General features: G+C 45.8%; 1 protein-coding gene across 1 annotated transcript in view; it reads right to left on the bottom strand.

The window, feature by feature from the left end:
- Positions 1–9115: 9115 nt before the first annotated feature.
- Positions 9116–15417, bottom strand: part of LOC119277188 (conserved oligomeric Golgi complex subunit 1-like) — an 11257-nt gene continuing 4955 nt past the window's right edge. Inside the window, exons 3-6 of the mRNA XM_037558430.1 lie at positions 11552–11841; positions 11281–11466; positions 10349–10529; positions 9116–9861 (exon numbers count right to left, since the gene is read on the bottom strand). Coding sequence (XP_037414327.1) covers positions 9721–9861; positions 10349–10529; positions 11281–11466; positions 11552–11841 — 798 coding nt within the window. The 3' untranslated portion in view covers positions 9116–9720. The remainder of the gene's footprint in view (positions 9862–10348; positions 10530–11280; positions 11467–11551; positions 11842–15417) is intronic.

The following is a 15417-nucleotide window of genomic DNA, read 5'->3' as shown; positions in this document are numbered from 1 at the left end:
TTTCTATTCCCGCTTTTTCTAGAATCCTGTGAAACAAACATGCACTAAATCATACTACATCCATACAGCAATATTTCTCTCCCGCCAGATCACCAGAACGTCATGTCATCTACTAGGTCGATGGTGCTGGAGGTCGGCTGTGTGTCGTTGCAGGAGGAGCTCACAGTGCCCAAACCAACCGCCTCTCGTGTAAATGAAGTCATTCGCCAGTCCGGTTTCCAGCTCGGTGTCACACGACCCGCATGCCTAATCCTCTTGGCTGGACCAATGATCCTTCTAGACCGTCTCACAAGCCAACCTGAAAACAAGGCCGAATTATTCAACCTCTCACATCCAACAACAGAAATAATACTACTACAGCACAACATAGCACTCCATGAGTGCGGGAGAAACTTCTCTCCGTGAGCTGGGCATCCAATGATCAGAAACAAACCTTGACGTCAAACCAATGGCCTGTCGTCGACGGGGTGGGTAGAAATCTTCTTCTAGATGGCAGGTAGCAGCAGCGGTGGCGCGCCGTCGTCGTCGTCGCAAGTGGTTCGGGCTGAATGAGCCGGCCGGAGATTGTTGCCTTGCCTCGCTGCGCCGCTGCCTGCTCGCACCTATGGTGTGTCCTTGTCATCAGCTTTTGCCCTTCTTCGCCCACTGGTTTCGTATGCACACGGTTTTCTCCTGTGCTCTTGCCCAAAAATGGGTCCTGCGCCAAGTGCGTGTGTGCTCCCACTCCCTCTCCCTCTCCCTCTCGTGGAACTGGTAATGGATAAAGGGAATATAATTATGTGGTTGTGGGGTTGGGTTAGGTCAGGTGCATACTCCTGCCATTTGGTTTATCATCACTCATACATCCGTGTGATGCTTTTATCTTTTGAGCTTTTTTTTTTCTTTCAAGGCGTTTGCTGTTTGTGGGCAAGCAAACAGATCGTGGTTAGCAGTCCCAAGCAAGCATGCAATGGTGGCATGTGAAGTGTCAAAGAAAGAATCTGCTCCTAGCAAGATGCCAAATGGCTCCCACAAAGCTTTCCATTTCGTGCGCTCGGTGCCGTACCAGCTCAGCTGTTGGAGAGGGAAAGCAAGCAAACAACAGTAGAGCAGTAACCTACCATGGCGAGAATGAAGAATGGTCAGGCGGAGCGCGCGGGCCAAGCAAGCAATTCAGTTGTGCTGCACGTTTGTTTCTCCCTCCCTCCCTCTTGCATGCCGTTGCCGCCAACGCAAGTTGCTGCGCTGCATGGGCGATGTGCTCCCAACATCCACACTATTGCCGATGCCCTTTGCTTCATTTGTTTAGTGCCAAGTTGGTTAGGGATAAAGAGTTGACGGGAGAATGGGCTCCAATCTTTTGGTTTCTCTATGCCTTTGAGCAAAATTATTGTCTATGATCTATTGCGTTGTACTGGTTGGTACAGCTACAGCATTGCCACATTCCATTCAGACAGAATTATTTCCACTTAAATCAATATACTCTGCTGTTTGTTTGTTTGGTTCCTCATGATGATGATCGGGTGCTGGTCCGGGCATTAAAAAAAATCACTCACTATAAAAATCAATCATGCGACGCCTACTGCCGATGATGGTACTCCCTCGTCCACCCAATGGATTTAGCTTAATAGATTCAAATATTGTTATGGACGCAGGGGATCATGGAGCAGTTCAATTAACAATGTGTCCCCTTGTTGATGCTGTTGGTGGGAGAGACCTAAGGACTTATTACATCTGAGTTGACTCGCAGCTACAAGCCTGGTCATTGTTCAACAACCGTGTTGATCCAGGGGTCAAATAAGTTAATGCAAGTTGCTTTTTTTTTGCGAGTGAGTTAATGCAAGTTGCTGCAAGACGGGCAGGAATGTTTACTTGTTCAACACATGTTGAACCCCCATAATCATCTTTTCCATAAAGAAAAAACATCGCATATGCTTTTGGCGAAAGCATTATTGTTTTTAGGGTGTTCGATGGCTCAATCGGTCCACGGGTAGTTACTTCTCGGTCGATGTTGATAGTTGTCCAATCAAGATCTTCTCTCAACCCTTTCTAACTGCAGAAATCTCGTGTTTAGATCATGTAATCATGAGCGACGCTTCATAAATAGCAAAACCATAATCTTCTTTCCTCTTGTGAGAGGAAGCGGTGCATCTAAGTTGCATAGCACACAAAGTAGTAATTATTTTTGCTCCTTTACCCTTTCTATTAATTGCTCTGCCTTCAATTGGTTTGTGCAACGGGTATGTTTTCAAATGAATGATGAGGCAACTAGGCACTAAGCCGACTGGATCTCAAGGGAACAAAGAACTCTAGGGAGCCTTTGGTTACTGGGTGCAACCAGTGAGAGATGATAGCACGGGCTATATTTAACCGGTTCGGATGGCGGTCGCATAACATGATAGGAGTCTAGGGAGCTTATCCTTCATATTGCCGTACTGGTTGTGATTGTCAGCATGTATTTTTCTTTCTTTCGCTCTATTTGCGAGCTGTAATACTTTTATGACTTTGTGCCACTTTGTGGATTTGTTTAATAAGATGGCTGCATGCATCATCATGATGCAGAGGCCGGGGGTACGCCTCCATTTCCAAAAAAGAAAACTAAAGACGGTTACTATAGTGTTAGAAGCATGTAAGTTGCAGTAGTATTGCTCTATCTACTTCAAGGAAATTTCATATTTTTTCTAAATGGAGGCAAAAAAATTGCTTCATTTCACTAATTAAGCAAAGAGAAAAAAAATGTAAGTACTTATGTTACAAGATATTCAAAAGGTCCTTCATTCAATCTCTCAAAGATGATCATAGACAAAACAGAGAATTTCGAAAACCCATGTGCAACTCTCGTTCTGAAGCTCGAAGAACTGAGCATGAGGATAGAGGTGAATTCCGTCTTGTGGCATCCAATGTTGCGTCACCCAAGGAAGACAGGTTGACAAGGGCTCAATGTTGAGGATATCGCTTATCAGAAACTTATCAGTCGACCCATGATAAGCGGTAAATCGGCCAGTTTATCGGCATATCGGCCGATTTATCGCTATATCGGCTAATTTATCGGGTGATTTATCTTATCAGTTAGACAACGATAAGCGATAAATTGGCCGATTTATCAAAATATCGGAAGAGGGATACCAAGCCAATCTTAGACCCTAATCAATTCTATGAGAGAAGCGGCAACGAAGAGGAGATCCTTCATCGTTTGTATACGCGTCTGTAGACGGGTATACTAGCAAGAAACAAATAAAATGCCCGCGGGTCAAAGAGGCATTGCTTCTTAATGAGAAGACAGAGCCTCTGTTAATTCATCAGAAGAAAGACAATTATTCTTTCAAGAGAATCACTCGATTAAACATATAGCTTCAGAAAGTGCTCTTCTGGTGCCGAGCTCACACATGCTCCCTGATGAATAGTAAACTAAAAGAATTGCGAATGATTTTTGTTATAAACATTACTGAAATTTTTTAACTGCTTGCGAAATCTTGTGATGAAATGACATTCGTAGAGGTCTGGACAAAAATAACAAAATCGACGCTCCAAAATACTTCCAACAAAGAAAAACAAGTCTTTCTCGAAGCATTAAATTTTCTTTTTGCCCGGACCTCCACTATTGTCATTTCACCGCACAATTTTGATGCACTCAAAACATTCATCAATGTTTATAAAAAAATCATAATCTTTTCAATTAGTTTACTTTTTCAGTATTTACTGTTCATCGGAGAGCATGTGAGCTCGGATTCAAAACTCCATGTCCTCGGTGCATCAACTACGTCACCTAAAGGCTTAAGCAGTTAGTTAAACTGTCAACAATCCTCATTTTTCTACAGCTAATACTTGTAGCAGCGGCAGCTAAACCCCCAAAGGAAAACAACTATAGCTTTGGCGTTAAGCAACCTCATGGTGAGGGGGCACACCGGTTTGGAAAAGAGAAGATCCCGGAAACAAACCTGGGGAGAGATGGCTGCCGCTCCTTTTAACGCAAAAAACTGAGACCAATCACCCCACAAAAGCCGCCTCTCTCGCTCGGGGCCCCGCGTAGAGACAGAGATTGGGGAGAGAAAATAATAAAGGAAAGTAACACTAATAAAACACAAGTTAGCCAGGGGAGGGGAGTACTCCTGCTTTTGTACGGCAGTTTTCAAAGGCGTGCTGCGAATTCGGGGACCGGCAAGGAATCATCTGCACATGTTCAATGCCGGATCTGATCTTGTAGGGGCAAAACTAGTGCCAAGTACTTTTCGACGGCACACCCAGCATAGAACTTTGAAGGTGTCCTGTACTACTGAATTACTTACCGATCACATGTGTGTGTCTGTTCAGTCTCTGTCACTTGCCAATAACCCCGGGCGATCTTTTCGTGCTGGCTCTGAAAAATCGATCCAGTCGGGTCTTCAGGAGCCCGTTTTTTGTCGGCTTAGACCTAAATCAGTGTCGATGGACTCAGGCCGAACCCGGCACGCTGAGGGGCGCCCGGGGGCGCCGGGGCGGACGGTTTTGGCGCGAAAGAGGCACGGGCCCGCCGAGTCAGCGAGACGCCGCCTCGTCGTCACACCTCGATTTCCCGCGTAGAATCAATGGCAAGGCTGCCGCCGGTCAGCCTTGCCATTGATTCCTCACGGGCGGCGCGGCGACGCCTCCCTTCCCGCCACGCGTACACACATGGCGCGGCTATATAAGCCGGTGGCCTCCCTCGCCTCTGGCCACACCGGCCCTAGCCGCCCCGCCGTCGAGCTCTCCCTCTCCCGTGCGCAGCCGCCGACGCTTCTTCCCCCCTCCCTCCCTCTCTTCCAAGCCCGATGGCCGCGCGTTTCCCCGGTGACGCTGCGGCGGCCAACAGCTTCGGCTGCCGCTCGCTTCACGAGTGGGAGGCCTGGCTACTGTTCGACGCGAACATCCCGGCGCCATCGGACATGTGCGCCGGGTCGACGGGGTGGAGACTCAGCAACGGGGGAGTGCCCATTCCCCCGGTGCCCGACATCGAGGCACGCCCCGCCTTCTTCGCCGCCGAGGTCGAGCGCGTGCAAGCCTCCCTGACAGAGGAGCAGCTCGCCCTCTCCCAGTACGCCGCCGACAACCACGCGGCGTGGGCGACGTACTTCAAGCGCCGCCAGGAACAGGGCCAACGGCTGGAGATGCTCTTATGGTGAGGTGCAAATGTCAGGTGGAACTGCAAAAGACTAAAGATTTTGAAAAATAGCTGTCCATGATGAATTTGTCTAGTAATAGTAGTATACAGGCACCGGAGTCTAAATTTCTTCTGAAAAAGGCAAATATGATTTGCCGCGTTCATTCATTAATTAAGAGAGAGCTTAGGTTCCATACAATCCTAAAGGTTCCCCATGAAACACAAAACCCTAATTAGCTACTCTCCCAGTCCCTCCCAGGTCGCCCCTGCAGGCGACGGGAGGGAACCCTAGCCGCCTCCCAACGCTCCTCCTCCTACACCTTCCCTCCCTGCCACCGCCAGAGGGCGTGACCGGCGAAGCCCAGCCAGCGCAGGCGACGACAGGGCTCTTCCGCCCCTCGCGCGTGGATCTGATGCAGGCCAGATTTGATGGACAAGGGCGTCGCGATGCGGAGGTCGCGGTGTTGCGACCAGATTCCTAGTGGCTACGTTGGGAGGCACGTGACGTGGATGTGGCCTTCGGTGGTGGAGCCGTGCTGGGTCTTGGCGGCGCGGCGATCTGGCCCAGATTCGTGGTCCCAAGCACGAGGCGGCGCGGGCTGTGGACGGCGATGGCGGCCGGTTGGTGCTGTCTTCTGGGCAGTAGTGGCGGACGATGATGGTGGATTGGGGCTGCGATGGTGGTCCTCAGTGTTCCGGCCGTTGCGCGCGTCTACTCGGCGAGGCACCGCGCGATTCCAGTCAGCTACTAGCTACTGGGTCGGGATGGCACGACTACAGGTGAAAATCGCGTCGACTTCGGTCTTGATGGACAATGGTGGCGTCATTGACATTGTTTCCTTTTGAGGCATCGTCGTTGCAGGCAACGTCATCTTCCTCGGGCTGCTCCGGGGGAAACCCTCCCTAGATCTGGGTCTTCCCGAATTGGACGATGACAACATCTTTGATGTTGTTCTCCCTCTTGGGGGCATTGTTTCGGAGCAGGTGCGGACTGGAAGGGCCCAGTGGCGGAGTGGGGTTTCACTCCACACCGATGACAATGATCTCAGCGGCATGGCGTAGTGGAGTCTCGGCGTCCGATGCGGATTGACGGACTCGCTCAGGGGGGCGGTGCTGTTTGGCGTCGTGGTGGTGTCGATGGCAGGCCTCTGAGAGTGTGCCGAACCAGTGTGTGTGCCCCAGACCCGACATTGTGGCTTGGTTTGGTTGGGGCCTCCGGCTTTAGATGCTAGGTTTAGGTATGAAGTCGGTTTGGTATTCGGCTCAGATTTTCGGCACCCCTTCACCAAGTGGATAGGAGTACCGACAGATGTTGCCGAGATGGTGGCTTCAGATTTACTGATGTATTATTTTGTAAGGTCTTTATGAATAATTAAGTGACTGCATGCCCAAACCAGTCGCGGGCCAAGTTGCATATCCAAGAGATAGTAGTATGGAAGCAATGGTGCCCAAACCAGTCGCGGGCCAAGTTGCATATCCCATATCCGGAGGAAGAAGCGGCACCGAAAGATGATGCGACCGGGTAATTTGCTAGGTGGAAAAGTTGCAGCCCAAGACTAAAACGAAGATATTGCACGGCAGGCCCACCGGCAAATTTTAAAGAGGGGAGACTGGAGAACGTGTGTACTCTGAAGTCTAGAAGGTGAGGTAACTCCATCCCATCGCAGCTCAGAGCCACATTTTAAAAATGAAATCAAGGATGTGATGAGCCAGGCGCCTCGCTGGATGAAATCCACGCTAAAGAGTTGGATCCGGTGGGTGCGGCGTCGAATCAGCGGGCGTAGAATAATGGGCGGATTATCTCCAAGATATAAAGCTCGTTGCATGAGCTCCTGTAGAAACCGATCAGGGGTGTTCGCTTTGATGGAATGGCCGAGTGCATGGGCCTTGCCACCTTGGCAGGATCGGAGTTTTTGGACGGGGGAAAAGGCCGCAAAAGTTGGGACAGCACTCATTCACGCACAATATAAATGCACTGTGAGTGATATGATACAACAACCAACGATTTCTTCGTTTGTCCGGGTAAAACATTATCAGACGTGCACATCACTCCTCGTCGGCCGGCTGGACGGGGGGGGTCGTTGGCGGCTCGCTGTCCGGGTCCGTGCGCGCCGGATCACCGCATACGTCAAGGCAAGCAAGGAAAGGGCAACGCCTTTCCTTCCGCTTCAGATACTTTTTGAAATCCGTCAGAGAGAGAGAGAGAGAGAGCGGGCAGACGTCGCGGGCAAAGCAACGTCTCATCCACCGGCCGCAACGCCGTGATGCCAACAGATTTCAATTTCTCGTGCTAACCCACGCTTTCTGCGTGCGTGCTCCTGAATATCACTCTTATGCCTAATTTGCTTCAGCGTCCGTCCGCGGACAGAGAACCAGTCCATGAACATAGATGCGGAAGCTGGCCATTCAATGCTACCCGCATACACTTGAAACCGTGTTCAACACACCGGACGAAATTCATGAAAATCCAAACGGAATTCATCAAAGTTTAGATATAAAATATCATAAATCATCCATACATAGCATGCAAATAAGTCTAGTACAATACAAATTCGACGAGATTAACCGGATGTTCAAAAAGTTTCTCATGAACGGCTTATTTCGTCCCACACATACTACCCCTTCAAACTTCATCAAACGGTGTATGCACCTAAATCACAGTCTCTCTATCCTGTGATACATCACGGCAGCGCTACGGGCTACACAATATGTAGAGCAACATTGAGTGAATGGATGATTCAATCGACAAGTTGAGCAAGAAGAAGCAAAACTTACGGTCTCCTTCGCTGCCACGCGCAATGGCCATCTTGCCTCCAACCGAGAAACAAGTGTCACAAAACTTGGTGATGGTGGTCTGGATGGCGTACCATCGATACGATAACAACCTCACATTGTGTTGTTGGATGATGAGCATGCCGTAGGGTGCAATGTGCTTTTGAGCGTGAAACGAATCATGCACACGCTGCCAAAAGAGCCCTCTTCTGTGCCTGCCTACGAAATCCGTGGATACAGCCAACCACGCATCACACAACAACTCATCCTCCATGGTCAGAGTACCCCGTCATCCTTTGTACTATACAAAAGCGACATGATGTTTGAAAAATAGCTCAATGGCATTTGACTGAAACACTTGTCGGGTGTGGTGTCTACCATGGACGTCATCGATGGGAAGGAGTGTACCTGGCCATGAACGGGTCCTGGGTGGACGGCGCCGTTATAAAAGGCGAGCGGGTGCATCGGTGCCGGTTATGAAGGTCCGGCAATGCATGTGTGGCGGCAAGAGAGGTACATCAGTGGCATCGAAGGAGGAGGTGCAAATGCAAAACAAGGGGAAGAAAAGGCGGATCAGAAGAAAATGGGCCCGGAAGGGGGATTTAGTGGGCCGGGTAGTAGGAGTCCTACGGACTCAGTGCAAAGCACCCCCAACTTTGCTTTCCATCCAACAGGCCAACTTTGCTTCAATTTGCGGGAAAAAGTATGTCTAGACCACTCGACGGACCGATACGGGATAAAGAACACTGTCCGGACTTATGCAAAATTTGCGGGAAAAAGTATGTCTGGACCACTCGACGGACCGATACAGGATAAAGAACACTGTCCGGACTTATGCAAAATTTGCGGGAAAAAGTATGTCTGGACCACTCGACGGACCGATACGGGATAAAGAACACTGTTCAGACTTATGCAAAATTTGCGGAAAAAAGGTATGTCTGGACCACTCGACGAACCGATACGGGATAAAGACCACTGTCCGGACTTATGCAAAATTTGCAGGAAAAAGTATGTCTGGACCACTCGACGGACCGATACGGGATAAAATACGAACCGATACGGGATAAAGACCACTGTCCGGACTTATGCAAAATTTACAGAAAAAAGTATGTCTGGACCACTCGACGGACCGATACGGGATAAAGAACACTGTCCGGACTTATGCAAATGGTTCGAGGGTTGGCGTTAGAGATGTACTTAGGCAATAAAATTTAGTCCAAAGGTACAGTGAAATAAAACTGGCGACCCTTTTGAAAGATAGAATACATGTTTTATTGCTATTTGCAGTGTACACAACTACTTACTACACATCAATTTGGAAACACCACAACAGCAGCCTCACAACTGTTCGAATATAACATCCTCCCAAACCGCCGAGACCAAAAACAAGAGAAAAGAATGGACTCCAAAATTCTCTTCATAAATCATGAGGCCTTAAATGTACACAAGTTGATCGAGACGCACCAAAAATGGTGAGCTGGTATCATTACAAAGCTGCACTTGCTCTCTCCGATACGCCTTCAAATTGCACGCAGAAAACACGTAGAAAAAGCATTTGATTCCTCCTAGTATCAGCGCCTCCTCCATCTCTACAGGCTGGAAGCAGGCCGCGCCGTCAGATCTGCTTGAGCTTCTCCCCGGATGCCCACCGATCAGATAAAATGTAAGAGGCAAGCATGGATGTGCTGACCATCAACAGGCCAACTATGTGTCATCATTCTGTAAGCAACAGATTCCCAATGACAAATCTCACCCATCAGCAGTGGTGATGCCATTATCTTGTTATGTGCATTTTCGTTTGTTGATGTATAAGAGGACGTATGGACTCGAGACCTTCATTCACACTACTTTGACTATGAATCATATCGGGCCCCAGATGTGAAAGATGAGAAGAACCCAGCTGCTGGTCCAGGAAGAATGTCGCTCAGCCCTACCTGGCCATCAGAGAGCATGGAACCCCATCTAGATGTGTTCTCCCCAAATTTGCTCCCAACCTGATATAAAAACATTGCATGGATATGTTTAGCTGGGCATTGCTGCTTTTCAATTAGACAGAAGTTCAATGTCTAAAACCTAGTCGACAGGCTTGATGAAGGGAAATGACAAAACATCTTAATTTAACAATCAGTATACAAACTGAATACAGAATCCTTCCAGTTCTGCCTACCAAACTGGACCTAACGAAATTCAACCATATAGAAAAGACAAGGTTGACTTGATACAAATAGTATGTGCTAGTGACACTCAATACATGAATCCATACGATGTCCATAATTCTCTTTACGTGCTTAACTGAATTAACTCAGGATAACTTCCTACATGACTATGCAGTCCCAGGCCAACCATAATGAGTATTGACATATAGGGCTACATTTATGAGAACCTACACCATGCATTATCACCATTGGCTAGTTTCGCTACAACTTTTAAATTTAAGAGCCAACAAAAAAGGGTGAAAAAACATATGGCTGGTTACTTTACCTGCGTAACAAAGGACTTGAGCAATGGAGCTGCACTTCCAAGACTTGCATTATTATCATATTCTGATATGGTAGATCTTTCCCCATTTGAATATGATGATTTCCAAGGGTTCCTAGATGTTGAATCATCAGATGGAGACTGTAGTGATGACTTGGGTGTTCTTGATGATAGAGCTGGGGCACTGCAAGCGGAAAAGGTGAATAGGGAAGCAGTTAGTCTAAAAACTAGCATATTTGTTCATTACAGCCAAATCACACAATGAAAAATAAGGAACACCCACCAGAGGCCCAAAATAACAATCAGAAAAGTATAGTAACAACTATCCATTAAGCCATCCTACAGGCAGAAGCCAAACTGAAAACATATCTTTGACAATTGACCATGAGTGTTTTGTCAATTTTATAGCTGACCCTGCCTAATAAGCTAGAGGATAGTATCCACTTAATTAATAAGAAAACAATGACTTAAAACCTGTCATGTGACCACAAGGTATATACTTAATTTCATCCAGAAGTTATGACTTATGACTGCAACATTGGTATGTCAGACAGGTATATGCCATACAGATGTTTGTTATTGACATTTTAGCAAACTAGTTTATGCAAATTGGTACCAAAGAGCAGTTTGTACTCGTTGGTGCAGAATACGGAAAACCCCATGCGACACCATTCACAACAACTCAACTGTCAAGTATGCAGTATGACAGTACGCACCCCAGGATGTAGGCATTCAACTTCTATTGTTTATATTAATTATCACTACTATTAATAATATCATCTCATAAAAAAAATTGAAGGATAACACAATGATGTGTCGGAAATTAACAAACTAAGATATTATCATATTATAAAAGATGCACCATGCTCTCTCTAAAAACTGGACCATGGAACTAACAATTGTACGTTTACAGGTTAGACAGAACAATTGTTTACCTGATTGGTAGGTACTTGAATCTTGGAACCTGGGAGCACCTCATAATATTTGAATCTGTATTTGTTTTTGTTGGTAACTTTTGTGCCGCACCAGTATACATGTGATTCAGTTGAACCAAGAAACCAAAAAGAACAACGCAGCGCTTGTAAGATTGCTTCTCATTCTCCCATAAGTAAGATTCATACCTGTTACAAGGGAGAGACATGTTTCATTTTTTTAGTACGTCGATCATATACATGTATAACAATTTCAAACAGAGAAATTACTTACGTAGCCCAGTCTATTGGATCCAATCTCTGCGAGAATTTATTGATCAGCTTGTTTATAGGCTCTATGGTAGCTGAATCTGCCTGGAATTGTGATTGTTTTCTCCTGAAGGTAGTCTTAGCATTGTCCTGTTTTATCTTTGTTTCAGAAGGATTGGCCGAAGAGTTTTTGCCTCCGGATAGGATATCACCAATGAAACGGAGATCTAGCAGTATTTGCAGAACTCCTTTTTCTGAAACCTGCGAGTTACTTGATTCGATAGATGCCAAAAAGTTTTCGTAGATACTGATAACCTACATGAGTTTAACCAGATGTTAGGTCCAATGATTACATTTCTCAAAATAAAAGGGCCCAATGATTACATTGGCTTTAAGTCCTATAGTGCACTTTTCATATTCAAACTTCAACAACACAGCTAGAGATGGAAAGGGTAATTGACAGAAATATTTGGATAAACAATCAGGTTTCGACTTGGTCACCAGTTCTTATCGTTGAAATATTGACGTGAGTCACATGATGTATGCAGGCAAAATAAGTTCACAAGTCACGATATCAAATAATCAACATTGTATTTGTTTAGTGCTGAGGGTCATCCAGATACACAAGCGTCTAGAGTGGAGACATAGTGACCAACCAAATCAAAGCTTGATCACAAGGGAATCAGCTGAAACTATGAACTTTAATGAAGTTATCCAAATTTGACATAGTATATATCCCTATGAATGTCATTATGGTGTGACAAACATTTATGTGAACTCCAAGATATATGCCTATAGGCTATAGCTATAGCTATTAGTACTGCCCATTTCCATTAATGCTGTCGAGTAGGTAATGAACTTTAGAGTTATATCATTGCGCCAGAGCTTGTTATTGCAGGGGTTTTGCAGAAGGAGGCTTTATATCAGTGCATTGTTGAACAAATGCTACCCTGGAACATTACACTAAATGACTGACCTGTGTGTTATGCATTGGTCGCATTATTTCCTCAAAATTATTTACCTCTTGTTATAAGACTTTTGAGGAGGCAGACACAAAACATGATGGAAAATTGACAAGGAATGGTGCAATCTAGTTCTTAGACATCCCTCATTACTGAAGAACATGACACCCCAATATCTCAAGTAAGATGCGCTAATGTATTTGTTGATAATTAACTATTTACTTTTGATCAGCTTATTATGCTCAAGTTGATTAAAATCTGAGGGGTTCAGAATTAATAATAGTATCAATCATCAAAATAATAAAGCAAATTGGGTTTCTTTCGTCCGTCATGGCATTTTTCAGAAAAGTCCCTCTATTCAGAGAATTCAACCCGCAGTCCTGTTTTAAGTTAAAACGAATCATTTTTCATAGTTTACACAAAAGTCCATGTGTTTTGTTGAAATCAACCCGAGTCCAGATTTAAGTCACATCCGAACCGTTATTTTACATTTTTCGAAACCCCCCTGATGTTTTAGGTAATTCATCTTCGAATCATATTTAAGTCAAACAATGAAGTACAAGATGGCGAAGAAGGCCGCAAAGCGAGCTGTTGGTGAAGCAAGGGGTCGGGCATATGAGGACCTCTACCAACGGTTAGGCACGAAGGAAGGTGAAAGGGACATCTATAAGATGGCTAAGATCCGGGAGAGGAAGACGAGGGATATTGGCCAAGTCAAATGCATCAAGGACGGAGCAGGCCAACTCTTGGTGAAGGACGAAGAGATTAAGCATAGATGGCGGGAGTACTTCGACAAGCTGTTCAATGGGGAGAATGAGAGTTCTACCATTGAACTGAATGACTCCTTTGATGAGACCAGCATGCGTTTTGTGCGGCGCATCCAGGAGTCTGAGGTGAAGGAGGCTTTAAAAAGGATGAAAGGAGGCAAGGCGATGGGCCCTGATTGTATCCCCATTGAGGTGTGGAAAGGTCTCGGGGACATAGCGATAGTATGGCTAACCAAGCTTTTCAACCTCATTTTCGGGCAAACAAGATGCCAGAAGAATGGAGACGGAGTATATTAGTACCAATCTTCAAGAACAAGGGGGATGTTCAGAGTTGTACTAATTACCGTGGAATTAAGCTGATGAGCCATACAATGAAGCTATGGGAGAGAGTCATTGAGCACCGCTTAAGAAGAATGACAAGCGTGACCAAAAATCAGTTTGGTTTCATGCCTGGGAGGTCGACCATGGAAGCCATTTTCTTGGTACGACAACTTATGGAGAGATATAGGGAGCATAAGAAGGACTTGCATATGGTGTTCATTGACTTGGAGAAGGCCTATGATAAGATACCGCGGAATGTCATGTGGTGGGCCTTGGAGAAACACAAAGTCCCAGCAAAGTACATTACCCTCATGAAGGACATGTACAATAATGTTGTGACAAGTGTTCGAACAAGTGATGTCGACACCGATGACTTCCCGATTAAGATAGGACTGCATCAGGGGTCAGCTTTGAGCTCTTTTTGCATTGGTGATGGATGAGGTCACAAGGGGTATACAAGGAGATATCCCATGGTGTATGCTCTTTGCGGATGATGTGGTGCTAGTTGACGATAGTCGGATGGGGGTAAATAGGAAGTTAGAGTTATGGAGACAAACCTTGGAATCGAAAGGGTTTAGGCTTAGTAGAACTAAAACCGAGTACATGATGTGCGGTTTCAGTACTACTAGCTGTGAGGAGGAGGAGGTTAGCCTTGATGGCCAGGTGGTACCTCGGAAGGACACCTTTCGGTATTTGGGGTCAATGTTGCAGGAGGATGGGGGTATTGATGAAGATGTGAACCATCGAATCAAAGCCGGATGGATGAAGTGGCGCCAAGCTTCTGGCATTCTCTGTGACAAGAGAGTGCCACAAAAGCTAAAAGGCAAGTTCTACAGGACGGCGGTTCGACCCGCAATGTTGTATAGCGCGGAGTGTTGGCCGACTAAAAGGCGACATGTTCAACAGTTAGGTGTGGCGGAGATGCGTATGTTGAGATGGATGTGTGGCCACACGAGGAAGGATCGAGTCCGGAATGATGATATACGAGATAGAGTTGGGGTAGCACCAATTGAGGAGAAGCTTGTCCAACATCGTTTGAGATGGTTTGGGCATATTCAGCGCAGGCCTCCAGAAGCTCCAGTGCATAGCGGACGGCTAAAGCGTGCGGAGAATGTCAAGAGAGGGCGGGGTCGACCGATTTTGACATGGGAGGAGTCCGTTAAGAGAGACCTGAAGGATTGGAGTATCGACAAAGAGCTAGCTATGGACAGGGGTGCGTGGAAGCTTGCTATCCATGTGCCAGAGCCATGAGTTGGTTGCGAGATCTTATGGGTTTCACCTCTAGCCTACCCCAACTTGTTTGGGACTAAAGGCTTTGTTGTTGTTGTTGTTGTTGTAATGTTTTTTTAAATCATCCATATCTTTTAAACCGTAACTCCGATTTGAACATGTTATATATGAAATTTGATTAGAAAAATATGTAGAATATGAATATGAGATTATTTTCACCTGTTAAGTATATTAAATATTATTTTGGAATATATTTAAGTCAAATAAATGATTTTCTAAGTTATCGGTATCTTTTAAACGGTAACTTTGATTTTAACATATTATATATGAAATTTTATTAGACAAATATGTGGAATCTGAATATGATGTTAATTTTACCTGTTAAATATTTTTAAAATATCGTTTTGGGAGCAAACTTATAATTTATAGCGTAAGATCCGTTTTTCTTTCGTACCGGAGGCGCCCCGGATTGCAAATAAACACCCCACTATAACAATATAGGGAAAAGAAAACATCGATAACTACACATGCATACCTCTGAAAAATGTCGCAAGGGAAAATAACAGATTTCTCATCGCGAGAGTGAGAGAAAGCGCGTGCGCGCGCGCGCG

This window comes from Triticum dicoccoides, chromosome 3B (assembly GCF_002162155.2).
Source record: "Triticum dicoccoides isolate Atlit2015 ecotype Zavitan chromosome 3B, WEW_v2.0, whole genome shotgun sequence".
NCBI classification, from domain to species: domain Eukaryota; kingdom Viridiplantae; phylum Streptophyta; class Magnoliopsida; order Poales; family Poaceae; genus Triticum; species Triticum dicoccoides.
Note: the sequence above shows the minus strand (reverse complement) of the source record. Positions and strands in the feature narration are given on the sequence as shown.